General features: G+C 39.3%; 1 protein-coding gene and 1 long non-coding RNA gene across 15 annotated transcripts in view; both read right to left on the bottom strand.

Annotated features, from left to right (window-relative positions):
• The window catches only part of LOC118382630 (adhesion G protein-coupled receptor E5-like), a 207545-nt gene that overhangs the window by 82754 nt on the left and 99895 nt on the right, over nucleotides 1–24896 (bottom strand). The window contains exon 1 of one of the 13 annotated variants that reach the window (XM_052528504.1): nucleotides 8959–9290. The exons of the other annotated variants lie outside the window; for them this stretch is intronic. Coding sequence (XP_052384464.1) covers nucleotides 8959–8989 — 31 coding nt within the window. The 5' untranslated portion in view covers nucleotides 8990–9290. Of the gene's footprint in view, nucleotides 1–8958; nucleotides 9291–24896 lie in introns of those variants that run through there. 13 annotated transcript variants of the gene reach the window in all.
• On the bottom strand, nucleotides 1784–2854 carry LOC127932552 (uncharacterized). Of its 2 annotated transcripts, XR_008145925.1 has the most exons (4): nucleotides 2812–2854; nucleotides 2592–2675; nucleotides 2362–2403; nucleotides 1784–2309 (listed from the first exon to the last, which is right to left on the bottom strand). It is a non-coding gene; the product is annotated as an uncharacterized LOC127932552 (long non-coding RNA). The 2 variants fall into 2 exon arrangements; XR_008145926.1 differs by lacking the exon at nucleotides 2362–2403 and having other exon boundaries at nucleotides 1784–2267; nucleotides 2812–2847.

Raw genomic sequence — 24896 nt, forward strand, 5'->3', positions numbered from 1 at the left:
TGGACTTGGACTTTTACCAAATAGGGCTATATTCTGTATACCACCCCTGCCTCCTCAAATTAACTTTTAACAAAGCAAACCTGTTCATTGAAATGCATTCCAGGTGACTATCTCATGAAGCTGTTTGAGAGGCTGCAAAGAGTTTGCAAAGCTGTCATCAACACAAGGGCGGCTTCTTAAAAATGTTTTTTATTTTATACTTTTTTGGTTACTACATGATTCCATATGTGTTATTTGATAGTAGAAAATAGTTCAAATAAAGAAAACCGTTGAATGAGGAGGCGTGTCCTAACTATTGACTTGTACTGTCTACTCTTTCTGTCCCAAATGTCCCTTACAGCCGGTTTGAGTCCAGTGAGTTCTGTTCATTTTCACTGGCAGCTTATCTATTTGTCCACAAGAAGCTTATCTTTAAAACCCAAACAACAGATGGCAGCCTCTAATATGATGAGTCTCAATTCCTCTTTTCCTCATGTGACCTTGTATTCAAAAACACTTCAAAATACTAAGACACCACGTTATTAAAGTGCTATCTGAAAGTCACTAATAACATATTACATTAACAAATCTCTACTAATAACATATTACATTAACACATCTCTACTAATAACATATTACATGAACAAATCTCTAGTAACTCAGTATAATATTCAAACATTGTTCCATCATCACATCTCTAGTAACCCATTATATTCTACATACATTGTTACATCACATCTCTAGTAACCCATTATACTCTACATACATTGTTCCATCATCACATCTCTAGTAACCCATTATATTCTCCATACATTGTTCCATCATCACATCTCTAGTAACACATTATACTCTACATACATTGTTACATCATCACATCTCTAGTAACACATTATATTCTACATACATTGTTCCATCATCACATCTCTAGTAACATATTATACTCTACATACATCGTTACATCATCACATCTCTAGTAACACATTATACTCTACATACATTGTTACATCATCACATCTCTAGTAACACATTATACTCTACATACATTGTTACATCATCACATCTCTAGTAACACATTATACTCTACATACATTGTTACATCATCACATCTCTAGTAACCCATTATACTCTACATACATTGTTACATCATCACATCTCTAGTAACATATTATATTCTACATACATTGTTCCATCATCACATCTCTAGTAACACAGTATACTCTACATACATTGTTCCATCATCACATCTCTAGTAACACATTATATTCTACATACATTGTTCCATCATCACATCTCTAGTAACCCATTATACTCTACATACATTGTTACATCATCACATCTCTAGTAACACATTATACTCTACATACATTGTTACATCATCACATCTCTAGTAACACTTTATACTCTACATACATTGTTACATCACATCTCTAGTAACACTTTATACTCTACATACATTGTTACATCACATCTCTAGTAACCCATTATACTCTACATACATTGTTACATCATCACATCTCTAGTAACCCATTATACTCTACATACATTGTTACATCATCACATCTCTAGTAACACTTTATACTCTACATACATTGTTCCATCATCACATCTCTAGTAACACATTATACTCTACATACATTGTTACATCATCACATCTCTAGTAACACATTATACTCTACATACATTGTTCCATCATCACATATCTAGTAACCCATTATATTCTACATACATTGTTCCATCATCACATATCTAGTAACACATTATATTCTACATACATTGTTCCATCATCACATATCTAGTAACCCATTATACTCTACATACATTGTTCCATCATCACATCTCTAGTAACACATTATACTCTACATACATTGTTCCATCATCACATCTCTAGTAACCCATTATATTCTACATACATTGTTACATCATCACATCTCTAGTAACCCATTATACTCTACATACATTGTTACATCATCACATCTCTAGTAACCCATTATACTCTACATACATTGTTCCATCATCACATATCTAGTAACACATTATATTCTACATACATTGTTACTTTATCACATCTCTAGTACCTCAGTATAATATTCATACAGTATATTTGGTAATAGTACTCTCTCCTTTCATATCTTCACATCACACAGAATCCCTATATAATGTTAAAAACTCACAGAACTGGTTGGGGTATTTATTCATACACACACCTCTTTCAAACCACTGGTTGGGGTATTCATTCAGACACACACCTCTTTCAAACCACTGGTTGGGGTATTCATTCAGACACACACCTCTTTCAAACCACCGGTTGGGATATTCATTCATACACACACCTCTTTCACACCAGTGGACAGAACTGGTTGGGGTATTCATTCATACACACACCTCTTTCAAACCACTGGTTGGGGTATTCATTCAGACACACACCTCTTTCAAACCAGTGGACAGAACTGGTTGGGGTATTCATTCAGACACACACCTCTTTCACACCAGTGGACAGAACAGGTTCGGGTATTCATTCATACACACACCTCTTTCAAACCACTGGTTGGGGTATTCATTCATACACATACCTCTTTCAAACCACTGGTTGGGGTATTCATTCATACACATACCTCTTTCAAACCACTGGTTGGGGTATTCATTCATACACACACCTCTTTCAAACCACTGGTTGGGGTATTCATTCATACACACACCTCTTTCAAACCAGTGGACAGTACTGGTTGGGGTATTCATTCATACACATACCTCTTTCAAACCACTGGTTGGGGTATTCATTCATACACACAGCTCTTTCAAACCACTGGTTGGGGTATTCATTCAGACACACACCTCTTTCAAACCACTGGTTGGGGTATTCATTCAGACACACACCTCTTTCAAACCATTGGTTGGGGTATTCATTCATACACACAGCTCTTTCAAACCACTGGTTGGGGTATTCATTCATACACATACCTCTTTCAAACCACTGGTTGGGGTATTCATTCAGACACACACCTCTTTCACACGTGGACAGAACAGGTTTTGGTTTTCATTCATACACACACCTCTTTCAAACCACTGGTTGGGGTATTCATTCATACACACACCTCTTTCAAACCACTGACTGGGGTATTCATTCAGACACACACCTCTGTCAAACCACTGGTTGGGGTATTCATTCATACACACATCTTTCACAATTATTTTCCAAATATCGATGTGTTAATATCCACATTTCAATCTCTTAATATCCTAATGTCAATCATCTTAACCTGTCATTTCAACACTCATATCCACATTCACTTAGCACTATTTCCCAACACACCCAGTAATCACCATGGTTACTCCTTATGCATCTTCAACCATTCTCTTGTTACCTTCTTCTGCGGTTCCTCTAAAGTCTCTATAGTCTCTTTAGTATCTTTAGTCCCTCAGTATCGATAGTCTCAATAGTCTATATAGACATAAATGCTTTAGTCTCTGTGGATGCCTTAGTAGCTATTGTCCCTATAGTCTCTGTAGTATCTTTAGTCCCTCAGTATCGATAGGCTCAATAGTCTATATAAATATAAGTGCTATAGTCTCTATGGACTATAAAGTCTTCCCATAAATACGTATCGTATACGATATGTACACTATGTAGTGATGTTTCCAACTAAATCAGTCTATCAATTAATCAATCAAGAGAAGACACACACACAATGATGCCCTCTTGTGGGACTCACCTTCACAGTGTGATTAGAGAATCTGAACCCAGGTTGGCACAGGCAGTGGTAGCTCCCAATGGTGTTGAGGCAAATGGCGTTGCTGGGACAAACCCGTAGTCTCCCCTTGCACTCATCGATGTCTGTAGAGAGATGGAAACATTGTGATAGAGCAGTGATTCCCTAACCCCTCCTCCTGTGATTCCCTAACCTGTCCTCCAGTGAATCCCTAACCTCTCCTCCAGTGACTCCCTAATCTCTCCTCCAGTGACTCCCTAACCTCTCCTCCAGTGATTCCCTAACCTCTCCCCCAGTGAATCCCTAAACTCTCCTCCAGTGACTCCCTAATCTCTCCTCCAGTGATTTCCTAACCTCTCCTCCAGTGATTCCTCTCCAACCTCTCCCCCTCCTGTGAATCCCTAATCTCTCCTCCAGTGACTCCCTAATCTCTCCTCCAGTGATTTCCTAACCTCTCCTCCAGTGATTCCCTAACCTCTTCCCCAGTGAATCCCTAATCTCTCCTCCAGTGATTTCCTAACCTCTCCTCCAGTGACTCCCTAACCTCTCCCCCAGTGAATCCCTAATCTCTCCTCCAGTGACTCCCTAATCTCTCCTCCAGTGATTTCCTAATCTGTCCTCCAGTGACTCCCTAATCTCTCCTCCAGTGATTTCCTAACCTCTCCCCCAGTGATTCCCTAATCTCTCCTCCAGTGACTCCCCTAATCTCTCTCTCCAGTGATTTCCTAACCTCTCCCCCAGTGATTCCCTAATCTCTCCTCCAGTGACTCCCTAATCTCTCCTCCAGTGATTTCCTAACCTCTCCCCCAGTGATTCCCTAATCTCTCCTCCAGTGACTCCCTAATCTCTCCTCCAGTGATTTCCTAACCTCTCCCCCAGTGATTCCCTAACCTCTCCCCCAGTGATTCCCTAATCTCTCCCCCAGTGATTCCCTAATCTCTCCTCCAGTGATTTCCTAACCTCTCCTCAAGTGATTCCCTAACAGTCCACGTATTTGATGTATTCCAGAACTAATGCAGCTGATTTAACAAATTAGAGGGTTGATGATTAGGTGACCATTTGGGTCAGCTATGCTAGTTCTGGAATACATCAAAGAAGAGGACGGTCTGGGGGTACAAGAGGAGAGGTTGGGGAATCACTGATCAACAAACTCTAAATATGCCACAGAACAGAGACGATATTGAAAAAGTAATGTTTTTTTTCCCTTGACTGGTAAAATTCACACACTCAGACACTTGAATCCTCACCCTTACACTCCCCAGTGAGAGGAGTAAACTTGAAAGTCGTTGTGGATCTGAACCCAGGTAGACAGTGACAGTAGAAGCTTCCATATGTGTTGTAACATGCGGCATTACTTCCACAGGGTGGGTTACTGTCCCACTCTTTACACTCATCTATATCATCACATTGTTGACTCCCATTGGCAATGAAGCCCAGGCCGCAAACTCTGGCCTCTATGTTCTCCAGTAGAGTGAAATAAAGACCTGTGAGGAGCAGGAAAGGGGAGTGAGTGAGTGAGTGAGTGAGTGAGTGAGTGAGTGAGTGAGTGAGTGAGTGAGTGAGTGAGTGAGTGAGTGAGTGAGTGAGTGAGTGAGTGAGTGAGTGAGGAAACTGTCTATAAACACTAAACCTGTCTATACACACTAACACTGTCTATACACACTAAAACTGTCTATACACACTAACACTGTCTACACACACTAACCCTGTCTATACACACTAAAACTGTCTATACACACTAAACCTGTCTACACACTAAAACTGTCTATACACACCAAAACTGTCTATACACACTAAACCTGTCTACACACTAAAACTGTCTATACAAAAACTGTCTATACACACTAACACTGTCTATACACACTAAAACTGTCTACACACACTAAAACTTATCCATACTCTTACTTACTCATACTCTTATCCATTTTATAGTTCGGCAGTAACAAAACAAATGATGGAAAAAGTCAAGCGGTCTACACAATATACACACTACAGTATACACACTACACAATATACACACTACAGTATACACACTACACAATATACACACTACAGTAAAATAAACACTACACAATTTACACACTACAGTAAAATACACACTACACAATATACACACTACAGTAAAATACACACTACACAATATACACACTACACAATATACACACTACAGTAAAATACACACTACACAATATACACACTACACTAAAATACACACTACACAATATACAAACTACAGTAATATACACACTACACAATATACACACTACAGTATATACACTACAGAATATACACACTACACAATATACACACTACAGTAATATACACACTACACAATAGTCACACTACACAATATACACACTACAGTAATATACACACTACACAATATACACACTACAGTATACACACTACACAATATACACACTACACAATATACACACTACAGTAATATACACAATGCACAATATACACACTACAGTAAAATAGACACTTCACAATATACACACTACAGTATACACACTACAGTAATATACACACTACACAATATACACACTACAGAATACACACTACACAACATACACACTACACAATATACACACTACAGTAAAATACACACTACACAATATACACACTACAGTAAAATACACACAACACAATATACACACTACAGTAAAATACACACTACACAATATACACACTACACAATATACACACTACAGTAAAATACACATTACACAATATACACACAACAGTAAAATACACACTACACAATATACACACTACAGTATACACACTACACAATATACACACTACACAATATACACACTACAGTAATATACACACTTCACAATATACACACTACAGTATACACACTACAGTAATATACACACTACACAATATACACACTACAGAATACACACTACACAACATACACACTACACAATATACACACTACAGTAAAATACACACTACACAATATACACACTACAGTAAAATACACACAACACAATATACACACTACAGTAAAATAAACACTACACAACATACACACTACACAATATACACACTACAGTAAAATACACACTACACAATATACACACTACAGTAAAATACACACAACACAATATACACACTACAGTAAAATAAACACTACACAATATACACACTACACAATATACACACTACAGTAAAATACACATTACACAATATACACACAACAGTAAAATACACACTACACAATATACACACTACAGTATACACACTACACAATATACACACTACACAATATACACACTACAGTAATATACACACTTCACAATATACACACTACAGTATACACACTACAGTAATATACACACTACACAATATACACACTACAGAATACACACTACACAACATACACACTACACAATATACACACTACAGTAAAATACACACTACACAATATACACACTACAGTAAAATACACACAACACAATATACACACTACACAATATACACACTACACAATATTCACACTACAGTAAAAAACACATTCCACAATATTCACACAACAGTAAAATACACACTACACAATATACACACTACAGTATACAGACTACACAATATACACACTACACAAAATACACACTACAGTAAAATACACACTACACAATTTACACACTACAGTAAAATACACACTACACAATATACACACTACAGTATACACACAACTGTAAAATACACACTACACAATATACACACTACAGTATACACACTACAGTAAAATACACACTACACAATATACACACTACAGTAAAATACACACTACACAATATACACACTACAGTAAAATACACACTACACAATATACACACTACATTATACACACTACACAATATACACACTACAGTATACACACTAACACTGTCTATACACACTAACACTGTCTATACACACTAAAATAGTCTATACACACGAACACTCTCTATACACACTAAAACTGTCTATACACACTAAAACTGTCTATACACACTAACACTGTCTATACACACCAAAACTGTCTATACACACTAAACCTGTCTATACACACTGTCAAGAAACTGTCAAGAAACTGTCAAGAAACTACACCGAACAAAAATATAAATGCAACAAGTCAAGTGTTGGTCACAAGTTTCATGAAATGAAATACAATATCCAAGAAATGTCCCACACGGACAAAAAAATGTGTCTATCAATTTTTTTCACAAATTTGTTTCCATCCCTGTTAGTGAGAGTTTCTCCTTTGCCCCGATAATCTATCTACCTGACAGGTGTGACATATCAATAAGCTGATTAAACAGCATGATTATTACACAGGTGCACCTTGTGCTGGAGACAATAAACGGCCACTCTAAAATGTCCACTTTTGTCACACAACACAATACCACAGATTTCTCAAGTTTTGAGGAAGTGCGTAATTGGCATGCTGACTTGAGGAATGTCCAGAGCTGTTGCCAGAGAATTGAATCTTCATTTCTCTACTATAAGCCTCCAACATAGTTTTATAGAATTTGGCAGTACGCGCAACAAGCCTAACCACCACAGACTACATGTATGACGTCATGTTAGGGAGTGGTTTGCTGATGCCAACATTGTGAACACAGTGCCTCATGGTGGCAGTGGGGTTATGTTATGGGCAGTCATAAGCTCGGGATGACGAACGCAATTGCATTTTATTGTTGGCCACTTGAATGCACAGAGGTACATTGATGAGATCCTGAAGCCTATTGTTGTGCCATTCATCCGCCGCCATCACCTCCTGTTTCAGAATGATGATGCACTGCCCCATGTTGCAAGGAACTATACTGAAAATGTCCCTGTTGTTCCATGGCCTGCATACTCACCAGGCATGTCACTCATTGAGCATGTTTGGGATGCTCTGGATCGTGTTTGTTCAGTATATAATTGTAGATAGTCTTGTAGTTTATACATGTCTTAGATAGGGTTGTAACATTCATTCTACATACATGGTTGGTAAATGGTTGGAATATTCTGTATCCATTCAGCTATAACTGACAACGATTTATGAAATACCACCTTTCTATTTATTTGTCACACACACACACACACACACACACACACACACACACACACACGCACGCACGCACGCACGCACGCACGCACGCACGCACACACACACACACACACACACACACACACACACACACACACACACACACACACACACACACACACACACACACACCCAAACACAAGATAGTCAAGTTCCAAAGATATATAAGGTTAGACTCACCCAGAACAAGTAGAAGAGTTCTGGACTCCATCTCAGAGACAGACTGGTATTATATCCTCACCAGACAACTAGTAGGATCCTAATAAAACTAGTCCCACAAGAAGAATCAGTCTGAGGTTAAATCTGTTTTACTGTTGAGTTCAGATTGAAGAAAACCAGTTTAAACATATTTTTATTCTGTATGATCAGTGGTGATAACATGAATAGAAGAAAAATAAATAAAATATTCCCTCTCTTTTGGTGAGACAACTCTCAGTGTGAGATCCACGGAGATAGAAAACAACTATTTTGCTCTCCTCTCCTCTACCTCTTTCTGTTAGAGAACGCCTCTTCTCTCTCTTGTTCACAATCTTCCCCCTTTCTCTCTGTTTCACCCTTATCTCTCTCTCTCCTTGTTCTCTTTTTCTGTCACCTCTTCTTCTCTCCTTCCCCTCTCTCTGTTTTTCATCTTATCTCTCTCTCTCTGTCCTTCCTCTCCATCTCTCTCTCTCTCTCTCTCTCTCTCCACTACCCCTCTCTGTTCTCACCTTATCACTCTCTCCCTCTCTCTCTCCTTCTCTCACTCTTTCTACTTCACCCCTTTCTCTCTTCTTCTTCTTATCTTCCTCTCCCTCATCATGTTAAGCCTACTAGGTGTGTTGCCTCAGGCCTACTAGGTGTGTTGCCTCAGGCCTACTAGGTGTGTTGTCTCAGGCCTACTAGGTGTGTTGCCTCAGGCCTACTAGGTGTGTTGCCTCAGGCCTACTAGGTGTGTTGCCTCAGGCCTACTAGGTGTGTTGCCTCAGGCCTACTAGGTGTGTTGCCTCAGGCCTACTAGGTGTGTTGTCTCAGGCCTACTAGGTGTGTTGCCTCAGGCCTACTAGGTGTGTTGCCTCAGGCCTACTAGGTGTGTTGCCTCAGGCCTACTAGGTGTGTTGCCTCAGGCCTACTAGGTGTGTTGTCTCAGGCCTACTAGGTGTGTTGCCTCAGGCCTACTAGGTGTGTTGCCTCAGGCCTACTAGGTGTGTTGCCTCAGGCCTACTAGGTGTGTTGTCTCAGGCCTACTAGGTGTGTTGCCTCAGGCCTACCAGGTGTGTTGCCTCAGGCCTACTAGGTGTGTTGCCTCAAGCCTACGAGGTGTGTTGCCTCAGGCCTGGAGGGCAGCAAAAGTCATTCTGCTACTTAAGAATAGTAAAGCCCCCTTTACTGGCTCAAAAGGCCGACCAATCAGCCTGTTACCAACCCTTAGTAAACTTTTAGACCAATCAGCCTGTTACCAACCCTTAGTAAACTTTTAGACCAATCAGCCTGTTACCAACCCTTAGTAAACTTTTAGACCAATCAGCCTGTTACCAGGCTAGACCAATCAGCCTGTTACCAACCCTTAGTAAACTTTTAGACCAATCAGCCTGTTACCAACCCTTAGTAAACTTTTAGACCAATCAGCCTGTTACCAGGCTAGACCAATCAGCCTGTTACCAACCCTTAGTAAACTTTTAGACCAATCAGCCTGTTACCAACCCTTAGTAAACTTTTAGACCAATCAGCCTGTTACCAACCCTTAGTAAACTTTTAGACCAATCAGCCTGTTGGACCAGATACAATGCATTTGTACAGTAAACAAATGACAACAGACTTTCAGCACACTTACAGGGAAGAACATCCAATAAGCACAGCACTTACACAAATTAATGATTGGCTGAGAGAAATTGATGATAGAAGATTGTAGGGGCTGTTTTGTTAGACTTCAGTGCGGCTTTTGACATTATCAATCATAGTCTGCTGTTGGAAAAACATATGTTGTAGCTTTACACCCCCTGCTATAGTGTGGATAAAGAGTTACCTGTCCAACAGAACACAGAGACACATAATCCAGGTAGAATCAGGAATTCTAGGCCCCTTACTTTTTAAAGGAATTCTAGGCCCCTTACTTTTTAAAGGAATTCTAGGCCCCTTACTTTTTAAAGGAATTCTAGGCCCCTTACTTTTTAAAGGAATTCTAGGCCCCTTACTTTTTAAAGGAATTCTAGGCACCTTTCTTTTAAAGGAATTCTAGGCCCCTTACTTTTTAAAGGCATTCTAGGCCCCTTACTTTTTAAAGGAATTCTAGGCCCCTTACTTTTTAAAGGAATTCTAGGCCCCTTACTTTTTAAAGGAATTCTAGGCCCCTTACTTTTTAAAGGAATTCTAGTCCCCTTACTTTTTAAAGGAATTCTAGGCCCCTTACTTTTTAAAGGAATTCTAGGCCCCTTACTTTTTAAAGGAATTCTAGGCCCCTTACTTTTTAAAGGAATTCTAGGCCCCTTATTTTTTTAAGGAATTCTAGGCCCCTTACTTTTTAAAGGAATTCTAGGCCCCTTACTTTTAAAGGCATTCTAGGCCCCTTATTTTTTTAAGGAATTCTAGGCACCTTTCTTTTAAAGGAATTCTAGGCCCCTTACTTTTTAAAGGAATTCTAGGCCCCTTACTTTTTAAAGGAATTCTAGGCCCCTTTCTTTTTAAAGGAATTCTAGGCCCCTTACTTTTTAAAGGAATTCTAGGCCCCTTACTTTTTAAAGGAATTCTAGGCACCTTTCTTTTTAAAGGAATTCTTAGGCACCTTTCTTTTTAAAGGAATTCTAGGCACCTTTCTTTTTTAAATGTTTACTAATGACATAAAATTGATGTTATTTGCCACACAATACCGTGAAATGCTGACTTACAGGCCCTAACCAACAATGTTGTTTAAACATTTTTTATTAAACAATACTTTAAAAAATACAAGTAATAAATAATTAAAGAGTAGCAGTAAAATAAAAATAGCGAGGCTATACACAGGGGTACCGGTACAGAGTCTCTTTTCGGGGACAGCCGGTTAGTCTAGGTAATTGAGGTAGGTAGAGTTATTAAAGTGACTCTGCATAGATAATAAAAGAGAGTAGTAGCAGTGTAAAGGAGGAGGGGGGCAATGCAAATAGTCTGGGCAGTCATTTGATTAGATGTTCAGGAGTCTTACGGCTTGGGGGTAGAAGATGTTTAGAAGCCTCTTGGACCTAGACTTGGTGCTCTGGTACCGTAGCAGAGAGAACAGTCTACGACTAGGGTGGCTGGAGTCTTTGACAATTTTTCGGGCCTTCCTCTGACACCGCCTGGTATAGAGGTCCTGGATGGCAGGAAGCCTGGTAACAGTGATGTACTGGGCCGTAACGCACTACACTTGTCACGTTCTGACCATAGTTCTTTTGTGTTTCCTGTCTTAGTGTTTTCTGCACCAGTTAGGACTGTTTCGGTTTTGCCACGTTTATTGTTTTGTATTATGTTCATGTTGAGTTTTCTTATTAAAAAACATGAACTATAACCACACTGCATTTTGGTCCGCCTCTCTTCCCAGGAAGAAAGCCGTTACAACACTGTAGTGCCTTGTGGTCGGAGGCTGAGCAGTTGCCACACTTTTGAGTGAAGCCAGTGGGTCTGTGCATGAGGATGACACAACACTGTATATGTCAGCTACTACAGAGCCTGAAATGACTACAACAATTAACAAAGAGCTGCAGTTACTTTCAAAATGGGGGGCAAAGAATCATTTAGTCCTAAATATTTCAAACACTAAAAGCATTATATTTGGGACAAATCATTCACCAAACCCTAAACTTCAAATAAATCTTCAAATGCATAATGTTGAAATTATGCAAGTGAAGGTGACTAACCTGCATGGAGTAACCCTGGATCGTAAACTGTCCTGGTCAAAACATATTGATACAACAGTAGCTACGATGGGGAGAAGTCTGTCCATAATGAAGTGTTGCTCTACCTTCTTAACAGCACTATCAACAAGGCAGGTTCTACAGGCCCTAGTTTCTACCTTCTTAACAGCACTGTCAACAAGGCAGGTCCTACAGGCCCTAGTTTCTACCTTCTTAACAGCACTGTCAACAAGGCAGGTCCTACAGGCCCTAGTTTCTACCTTCTTAACAGCACTATCAACAAGGCAGGTCCTACAGGCCCTAGTTTCTACCTTCTTAACAGCACTATCAACAAGGCAGGTCCTACAGGCCCTAGTTTCTACCTTCTTAACAGCACTGTCAACAAGGCAGGTCCTACAGGCCCTAGTTTCTACCTTCTTAACAGCACTATCAACAAGGCAGGTCCTACAGGCCCTAGTTTCTACCTTCTTAACAGCACTATCAACAAGGCAGGTCCTACAGGCCCTAGTTTCTACCTTCTTAACAGCACTATCAACAAGGCAGGTCCTACAGGCCCTAGTTTCTACCTTCTTAACAGCACTATCAACAAGGCAGGTCCTACAGGCCCTAGTTTCTACCTTCTTAACAGCTCTGTCAACAAGGCAGGTCCTACAGGCCCTAGTTTCTACCTTCTTAACAGCTCTGTCAACAAGGCAGGTCCTACAGGCCCTAGTTTCTACCTTCTTAACAGCACTGTCAACAAGGCAGGTCCTACAGGCCCTAGTTTCTACCTTCTTAACAGCACTATCAACAAGGCAGGTCCTACAGGCCCTAGTTTCTACCTTCTTAACAACACTGTCAACAAGGCAGGTCCTACAGGCCCTAGTTTCTACCTTCTTAACAGCACTATCAACAAGGAAGGTCCTACAGGCCCTAGTTTCTACCTTCTTAACAGCTCTGTCAACAAGGCAGGTCCTACAGGCCCTAGTTTCTACCTTCTTAACAGCTCTGTCAACAAGGCAGGTCCTACAGGCCCTAGTTTCTACCTTCTTAACAACACTGTCAACAAGTCAGGTCCTACAGGCCCTAGTTTCTACCTTCTTAACAACACTGTCAACAAATCAGGTCCTACAGGCCCTAGTTTCTACCTTCTTAACAGCTCTGTCAACAAGGCAGGTTTTACAGGCCCTAGTTTCTACCTTCTTAACAACACTGTCAACAAGGCAGGTTTTACAGGCCCCAGTTTCTACCTTCTTAACAACACTGTCAACAAGGCAGGTTTTACAGGCCCCAGTTTCTACCTTCTTAACAACACTGTCAACAAGGCAGGTTTTACAGGCCCCAGTTTCTACCTTCTTAACAACACTATCAACAAGGCAGGTTTTACAGGCCCCAGTTTCTACCTTCTTAACAACACTGTCAACAAGACAGGTTTTACAGGCCCCAGTTTCTACCTTCTTAACAACACTATCAACAAGGCAGGTTTTACAGGGCCTAGTTTCTACCTTCTTAACAGCTCTGTCAACAAGGCAGGTCCTACAGGCCCTAGATTTGACGCAGCTTGACTACTGTTCAGTCGTGTGGTCAGGTGCCACAAAGAGGGACTTACTGTAGGAAAAGTGCAATTGGCTGAGAACAGGGCAGCACGGCTGGCCTTCTGTTGTACACAGAGAGAGAACACTAACAATATGTGTGTCAAACGTTCCTGGCTCAGTGAAGGAGAAATCGTCTTCCTCATTACTTGTATTTATGAGATGACTGGACATGTTGAATGACCTGTCTGTTTGAACTACTGGCTCAGACAGCCCTACATACCCCCCAAGACATGCCGCCAGAGGTCTCTTCACAGTCCCCAAGTCCAGAACAGACTATGGGAGGCGCACAGTACTACATAGAGCCATGACTACATGGAACTCTATTCCACAGTACTACATAGAGCCATGACTACATGGAACTCTATTCCACAGTACCACATAGAGCCATGACTACATGGAACTCTATTCCACAGTACTACATAGAGCCATGACTACATGGAACTCTATTCCACAGTACCACATAGAGCCATGACTACATGGAACTCTATTCCACAGTACTACATAGAACCATGACAACATGAAACTCTATTCCACAGTACTACATAGAACCATGACAACATGAAACTCTATTCCACAGTACTACATAGAACCATGACTACATGGAACTCTATTCCACAGTACTACATAGAGCCATGACGACATGGAACTCTATTCCACAGTACTACATAGAGCCATGACGACATGGAACTCTATTCCACAGTACGACATAGAGCCATGACTACATGGAACTCTTTTCCACAGTACCACATAGAGCCATGACTACATGGAACTCTATTCCACAGTACCACATAGAGCCATGACTACATGGAACTCTATTCCACAGTACTACATAGAGCCATGACTACATGGAACTCTATTCCACAGTACTACATAGAGCCATGACTACATGGAACTCTATTCCACAGTACTACATAGAGCCATGACTACATGGAACTCTATTCCACAGTACTACATAGAGCCATGACTACATGGAACTCTATTCCACAGTACTACATAGAGCCATGACTACATGGAACTCTATTCCACAGTACGACATAGAGCCATGACTACATGGAACTCTATTCCACAGTACTACATAGAGCCATGACTACATGGAACTCTATTCCACAGTACTACATAGAGCCATGACTACATGGAACTCTATTCCACAGTACGACATAGAGCCATGACTACATGGAACTCTATTCCACAGTACGACATAGAGCCATGACTACATGGAACTCTATTCTACAGTACTACATAGAGCCATGACTACATGGAACTCTATTCCACAGTACTACATAGAGCCATGACTACATGGAACTCTATTCCACAGTACAACATAGAGCCATGACTACATGGAACTCTATTCCACAGTACAACATAGAGCCATGACTACATGGAACTCTATTCCACAGTACTACATAGAGCCATGACTACATGGAACTCTATTCCACAGTACGACATAGAGCCATGACTACATGCAACTCTATTCCACAGTACGACATAGAGCCATGACTACATGGAACTCTATTCTACAGTACTACATAGAGCCATGACTACATGGAACTCTATTCCACAGTACTACATAGAGCCATGACTACATGGAACTCTATTCCACAGTACTACATAGAGCCATGACTACATGGAACTCTATTCCACAGTACTACATAGAGCCATGACTACATGGAACTCTATTCCACAGTACTACATAGAGCCATGACTACATGGAACTCTATTCCACAGTACGACATAGAGCCATGACTACATGGAACTCTATTCCACAGTACGACATAGAGCCATGACTACCTGGAACTCTATTCCACATCAAGTTCCTGATGTAAGCAGTCAAATTTTATTTAAAAAACAGATAAAATTACACAAACATACGCACAGACACGCATCCACACACAATAACATACACACTATACAAACACGTACACACACAATAACATACACACTATACACACACATACACACACAATAACATACACACTATACACACACATACACACACAACAACATACACACTATACACACACGTAGACATTAATTTTGTGTTGTAGACATGTGGTAGTGGAGTAGGGGTCTGAGGGCACACACTTAGTGTGTTGTGAAATCTGTTGTGAATGTTTTGTAATGTTTTTAAACTGCTTCAATGTTGCTGGACCCCAGGAAGAGTAGCTGCTGCCTTGACTGGAACTAATGGGGATCCTTAATAAATACAAATACAACACAACACAATGACACACCACGATACAACAACACTACACACCACACACCACAACGCACCACACCAACACAACACACAAATGAAAACTGTCACATCCTTATCATGCTCATAGTAGATCCAAGTTGTTGCTATGGGTAACCAAGTTTACCATCAGATACCAATTAACTAAGTTATAAATGAAGACATGAGACAGAGAGGAAGTTGAGGTGGAGATTAAGACACCCAAAAACCCACAGCACACCAGTGATGAAAATGTTACCATGGTAACCATCCTGGCATGCATCCCAAATGACAACCTATTATACAGTGCTCTATGGGCTCTGGTCTAATGTAATGCACTATATAGGGAATAGGGCCCTGGTCTAATGTAATGCACTATATAGGGAATAGGGCCATGGTCTAATGTAGTGCACTATACAGGGAATAGGGCCCTGGTCTAATGTAGTGCACTATACAGGGAATAAGGTGTCATTTGGGCCTCAACACTAGAAAGAGGAAGCTGCCAGTGGAATAACGGTATCTACAGCAACAGAGGAAAGTCCCTACTGTAATATAAGCACCACACTCAGATCAGTTTACATAGTCCCTTACTGATCATCATTATCCAGGCTTACACAGTAACTGAACCTAGACCTGTCCTTATGGGGCGGTTTGCAGTGGCACAACAGTAACCTCTGTTTGAGGAAGTAGTATTGGGATCAGTGAGGGTAGTGACCTCTCTAACAGTCTAGTTCAGGGGGTCACACTTATTTTGCCAAGTGGGCCGCATTTGATCTTCAACCTGGTCCAGATGACTGCACTTAAAATGTCATATTATTTCCTCTGCATCGTTTTCTCTGAGATATCCATCACTATTTGACTGTCTAAATATAAGACACATGAACCATGTCAGTTTCATTCCAATATTACACTTTATATCACATTAGAGTATATATATATAATATAACACATATAACATAGATATCACATTAGTGTAATATAACAAAACGTTTAAAATAGAAACAATGGATTTTCAGCATTAAAAATGATAAGAAGTTGCTTAATTATGAAATTATTGTTACGAATAACTATGAGTGGTGGATGGAATCAGGCGCAGAGAGCAGGGTTCTGTCGTTTATCAAATTTATTACACCGGTGCAACCGAAAATGATCACGCCAACACACAGGGCGTATATGGGTTGCCAGTCCAAACAACAGGACAAAATAGACCAGAGAATAAAGATAAGAAAACAAATCACACCATCAACACAGAGTAACAAAAACAAGCCCTGCACAAAATACCCAGCGGGCCTAGTGCCCTTAAATACCCTACAAACAAACCCTAATACAAAACAGGTGTACCCAATTAACCACTAACCAACACAAATGGAAAAGGAATCGATGGCAGCGAATAGGCCGGTGACGACGACCGCCGAGCCCCCGCCCGAACAGGAAGAGGCACCCTCTACAGCGAGGTTCGTGACAATTATAAAAATATTAAGAAACATTCCACTCGAGGCCATTGCTCCTCCTTTCCTCTGAAGTGTACACTTGTTCACTACTTCAAAACTAAAAGCATTGGATTGGTGGAGGCATGCTAGTGTGAGTTCAGTAAAGGAAAGTGAACAAGTGTACACTTCACGAGAAAGGAGGGATTATTAGGATGCACCACAAGTCTTAGTTCTGCATCATGCAAGAGGATGTGTTGGGGTCATAGTTCAAACTGGTTTAGGGTACGGGGTCACATTCCAGTCCGACTACAATGCAGTCGTTGCATTGCTTCAACCAACGGCTTACTTACTTCATGTGGAAGTGTGTTTGTGCACATGCCCACCGAGGGAACCCACACACACTCATCCTCATCTGTAGTGGACACACACACACACACACGCAAGCTAAGCTGAGATCCTCGCATCACACACACACACACACGCTTCCACACACACAGATGCACAAATACACACACTCATCCTCATCTGTAGTGGACACACACAAAGCATGCAGAGCCCTTGCCACACACACAGACACACAAACACACAAACACACACACACGGACACACAAACATGCCGGTCTCATCTATCAATCACACTTGCACAAACCAAACAGGGTATCCATTACAACCGTTGCCGTGCTGATGTGACAACATAATATTATTTGCGTTGTCGTGGAAATTACCACCAGGGACTCAAAGTCAAACTTAAATGAATCATTCTTTATTATCAGCAAGCTGGAGAGGTTCCAGCAAACTTCATGCATAGTTCACATCGGTCAGGAGCTCTGCCGGGACAGTCCCGTTAGTTCTCTAATATACAGTTATCCACACAATTCATATAAGCATGATTTACATGATTCATTATGCAACATCAACGTTGTTTCCTGCAAGTGACTGACTGACTGATAACTAACAAAGTTTCTTCTCTCAAATCTGGGACCTTGAAACTGAGATACTCATTTTGGTTCCCAGAACAATGTTCTGGGCGTACTGTCAATTGGTCTGAGGAGGAGGTCACAGTCACCTACATGATCCAAGATATAGTGAGAGGAGATGGTGTGTACAATTCAATGCTACCTTCAGACAGCAACATTTTCCCTCACTTTCCCTCCTTGTATTACACTGTGATAACTATTGTTAAAATAGTTAAAATAGTTCAAATGGCTTTTAACACGTTGTTTTTCAAAATTAAAAGCCTGAAACCAGACAAACTATTTACAGTATGACAAGTTATTACCACTGCCAATATTCTTAATAGAAATGTCTAAGACAAATGTCACATAGAATAACAACACACTGTTAAAACAATTTTTTTAAATTGGCTTACACTGCCCTGTAACATTGACGACCTCACTGCAGAGTTACAGGGTCAGGTTTGGTAGAGGGCTAACCCTTAGGGAGAAATCCCGACCATACAGCAGAACCAATCTGGATAGATTTTTTTGAAGCAAGACAAAAACAAAACAAACAAAACATCATACAACAAACAAAACAAAAACCACAATTCAAACAACAACCAAGAACAACAACCACAATACACTTCTTCCCTTTTGACACATGACTCACATCGTGTTTTATGCGTCCAAAACAACAACAACACTGCCGGATAAGTAAACAATAAACAAATCAGAATAACAAATACAATCAAATGACATACCTTGATAACTCCATAAGGAAATAATTGTATCCCATAAGGTAATTCAAGATATAGTACTATGGACTGGAGACAGGTTTCCCTCATTCAGGGGCAGCACTCTCTCTCTCTCTCTCTCTCTCTCTCTCTCTCTCTCTCTCTCTCTCTCTCTCCTCCTCCTCATGGTCTGAATCACACATAGGACTACTGATAAAACATGTGTATTCGACCAATTTGATTTAATTTATAATCTTCTTACTAATTATCAGTGTTTACATTTGACATTTAAATCTCACCCAATGTCTCTAGCCTTTGAGGGTGATTAAGCCTCACCAGAAAGGCAGAATAGAGGTCGGAGGTCATTCAACCCTATTAAGTGAGTGTTTATTTCCCCTTTCTTTCCCTGTACTTCATAATCAATATTAAAAGACGGTTCAAACATTTCAAACATTTTGTGTACAAGTTTTATTACACTGGGGTTTTCAGTACATTTGTTAACAGGACAAAATAAACTTAGTTTAATGTGGGATCTCCCTTAAAGATGAACTTCTTGTTAATCCAGCCGCTGTGTCAGATTTCAAAAAGGCTTTACGGTGAAAGCATACCATGCGAGTATCAGAAGGACAGCGCCCCGTGTAAAAAAAAATAAGCATACAATCATTTACCAGCCAAGTCAAGGAGTCACTAAAGTCAGAAAAAGCGATAACATCAATCACTTACCTTTGATGATCTTCATATGGTTTCACTCACAAGACTCCCAGTTACACTTATAATTAATCCTTAGGTTGTTAATTGTCTTTATAATCTATAATATATCAACCGGACAATACCGTTTTCAATAGAAAGGAAAAATAGCGAAGAGCGCGCCAAATCAGGTCTGCAAACTTCCTCTGTCCTCTGACCAAAATGGCTTTTTACACGTTGTTTTTCAAAATAAAAGCCTGAAACCATGTCTAAAGACTGTTGACATCTAGTGGAAGCCATAGGAACTGCAATCTGATTCCTAACCCATTGGATTCTCTATTGGAGTTGAAAAACAGCCACATGAAAACAATTCCACTTCCTGGATGGATTTTTCTCAGGTTGTCGCCTGCTTATCAGTTCTGTTATACTCACAGGCATATTATTTTAACAGTTTTCCATAGTGGTTAGAGCATTGGGCCAATAACCGAATGGTTGCTAGATCGAATCCCCGGACCTGAAAGAAAAACATATATGTTGTTCTGCCCCTGAACAAGGCAGTTAACCCACTGTTCCTAGGTTATCATGGTAAATAAAATTGTGTTTTTAACTGACTTGTCTAGTTAAATAAAGGTTAAATAAAAATCAATGAAAAAAACAGCCGGATCCAGGTATCTTTATACTGGATATTACTACAGTGTCACTAACTGTTAAATGCCTCAGCAAGTCTTTAAAAAGGAAATGTACACAATCTGAAATGGCTCTGTGATGCCAGACGCTGGGAGACGAGAAGTAAGTACAGGGAATGAATATTTAATGGGTTAACAGACATGAAAAACAGTAAGAGCTTCTGGACAGGAGAAACAAAACAGCATCAATGCAGATGTGTAAAATGAACTGGATGGGTGACAGATATAGGATAGATAATCAATGACGTGATGGAGTCCAGGTGAGTCCGATGAAGTGCTGGGGCGCGTAACGATGGGGAGAGGTGTGAGTAATGATGAGTCGCCTGGCAACCTCGAGCGTCAGAGAGGGGGAGGAGGAGCAGACGTGACAAAATCATTGGGAAACTCATCAGATAACTTGATATTGGACTTTCCATCAGTACTGGAAGAAAGAAAATTAACATGTACTTAGTTTTCACTATGCTACATCTTAATTAGTGCTAAAAGTCTTCATCTTAATTGAGCTTATTGCATCTTGGGCAAAAGTCTTGATAAAACCATGTGTAAACAGAATCATATGTCAGACACTTCAGATGATACCGTGTCCCATTAAGCAGAACAGGCACCTTCGAAAGTAAACAATCCCAGAGCTCCTTTCTTGGAATCAAATCATTTTGAACCTGTTGCATTGACATGCAGAACCAGTCCACAGATTGGACACACCTACTCATTCAAGGGTTTTTCTTTATTTTGAACATTTCTACATTGTAAAATAAAAGTGAAGACATCAAAACTATGAAATAACACACATGGAAACATGTAGTAACTAAAAAGGTTTTAAACAAATCAAAATATATTTTATATATGAGATTCTTCAAAGTAGCCACCCTTTGCCTTGATGACAGCGTTGCCTGATTCATGCAGTCTCCTCATGAACTTATCCTCTGCAGCAGAGGTGACTCTGGGTCTTCCTTTCCTGTGGCTGTCCTCATGAGAGCCAGTTAACTGTAATGAACTTATCCTCTGCAGCAGAGGTGACTCTGGGTCTTCCTTTCCTGTGGCTGTCCTCATGAGAGCCAGTTAACTGTAATGAACTTATCCTCTGCAGCAGAGGTAACTCTGGGTCTTCCTTTGCTGTGGCTGTCCATATGAGAGACAGTTTCATCATAGTGCTTGTTGTTTGTTGCGACTGCACTTAATGAAACTTTCAAAGTTCTTGAAATGTTCCACATTGACTGACCTTCACGGCTTAAAGTAATGATGGACTGTCGCTTCTCTTTGCTTATTTGAGCTGTTCTTGCCATAATGTGGACTTGGACTTTTACCAAATAGGGCTATATTCTGTATACCACCCCTGCCTCCTCAAATTAACTTTTAACAAAGCAAACCTGTTCATTGAAATGCATTCCAGGTGACTATCTCATGAAGCTGTTTGAGAGGCTGCAAAGAGTTTGCAAAGCTGTCATCAACACAAGGGCGGCTTCTTAAAAAAAAAGTATTTTATACTTTTTGGTTACTACATGATTCCATATGTGTTATTTGATAGTAGAAAATAGTTCAAATAAACAAAACCCTTGAGGCGTGTCCTAACTTTTCACTTGTACTGTCTACTCTTTCTGTCCCAAATGTCCCTTAAAGCCTGTTTGAGTTCAGTGAGTTCTGTTCATTTTCACTGGCAGCTTATCTATTTGTCCACAGGAAGCTTATCTTTAACCCAAACAACAGATGGCAGCCTCTAATATGATGAGTCTCAATTCCTCTTTTCCTCATGTGACCTTGTATTCAAAAACACTTCAAAATACTAAGACACCACATTATTAAAGTGCTATCTGAAAGTCACTAATAACATATTACATTAACAAATCTCTACTAATAACATATTACATTAACAAATCTCTACTAATAACATATTACATTAACAAATCTCTACTAATAACATATTACATTAACAAATCTCTACTAATAATATATTACATTAACAAATCTCTACTAATAACATATTACATTAACAAATCTCTACTAATAACATATTACATTAACAAATCTCTAGTAACTCTAGTATAATATTCAAACATTGTTCCATCATCACATCTCTAGTAACCCATTATACTCTACATACATTGTTACATCATCACATCTCTAGTAACCCATTATACTCTACATACATTGTTACATCATCACATCTCTAGTAACCCATTATACTCTACATACATTGTTCCATCATCACATCTCTAGTAACACATTATATTCTACATACATTGTTACATCATCACATCTCTAGTAACCCATTATATTCTACATACATTGTTACATCATCACATCTCTAGTAACCCATTATATTCTACATACATTGTTACATCATCACATCTCAAGTAACCCATTATACTCTACATACATTGTTACATCACATCTCTAGTAACCCATTATACTCTACATACATTGTTACATCATCACATCTCTAGTAACACATTATACTCTACATACATTGTTACATCACATCTCTAGTAACCCATTATATTCTACATACATTGTTACATCATCACATCTCTAGTAACCCATTATATTCTACATACATTGTTACATCATCACATCTCTAGTAACACATTATACTCTACATACATTGTTACATCATCACATCTCTAGTAACCCATTATACTCTACATACATTGTTACATCACATCTCTAGTAACCCATTGTACTCTACATACATTGTTACATCATCACATCTCTAGTAACACATTATACTCTACATACATTGTTACATCACATCTCTAGTAACCCATTATATTCTACATACATTGTTACATCATCACATCTCTAGTAACCCATTATATTCTACATACATTGTTACATCACATCTCTAGTAACCCATTATACTCTACATACATTGTTACATCATCACATCTCTAGTAACCCATTATATTCTATATACATTGTTACATCATCACATCTCTAGTAACACATTATACTCTACATACATTGTTACATCATCACATCTCTAGTAACCCATTATACTCTACATAAATTGTTACATCATCACATCTCTAGTAACCCATTATACTCTACATACATTGTTACATAATCACATCTCTAGTAACCCATTATACTCTACATACATTGTTACATCATCACATCTCTAGTAACCCATTATATTCTACATACATTGTTACATCATCACATCTCTAGTAACCCATTATACTCTACATACATTGTTCCATCATCACATCTCTAGTAACCCATTATACTCTACATACATTGTCACATCATCACATCTCTAGTAGCCCATTATACTCTACATACATTGTTACATCATCACATCTCTAGTAACCCATTATATTCTACATACATTGTTACATCATCACATCTCTAGTAACCCATTATACTCTACATACATTGTTACATCATCACATCTCTAGTAACCCATTATATTCTACATACATTGTTACATCATCACATCTCTAGTAACCCATTATACTCTACATACATTGTTACATCATCACATCTCTAGTAACCCATTATACTCTACATACATTGTTCCATCATCACATCTCTAGTAACCCATTATATTCTACATACATTGTTACATCATCACATCTCTAGTAACCCATTATACTCTACATACATTGTTCCATCATCACATCTCTAGTAACCCATTATACTCTACATACATTGTTACATCATCACATCTCTAGTAGCCCATTATACTCTACATACATTGTTACATCATCACATCTCTAGTAACCCATTATATTCTACATACATTGTTACATCATCACATCTCTAGTAACCCATTATACTCTACATACATTGTTACATCATCACATCTCTAGTAACCCATTATATTCTACATACATTGTTACATCATCACATCTCTAGTAACCCATTATACTCTGCATACATTGTTACATCATCACATCTCTAGTAACCCATTAAATTCTATATACATTGTTACATCATCACATCTCTAGTAACCCATTATACTCTACATACATTGTTACATCATCACATCTCTAGTAACACATTATACTCTACATAC

The sequence above is a fragment of the Oncorhynchus keta genome, chromosome 10 (assembly GCF_023373465.1).
Source record: "Oncorhynchus keta strain PuntledgeMale-10-30-2019 chromosome 10, Oket_V2, whole genome shotgun sequence".
NCBI classification, from domain to species: domain Eukaryota; kingdom Metazoa; phylum Chordata; class Actinopteri; order Salmoniformes; family Salmonidae; genus Oncorhynchus; species Oncorhynchus keta.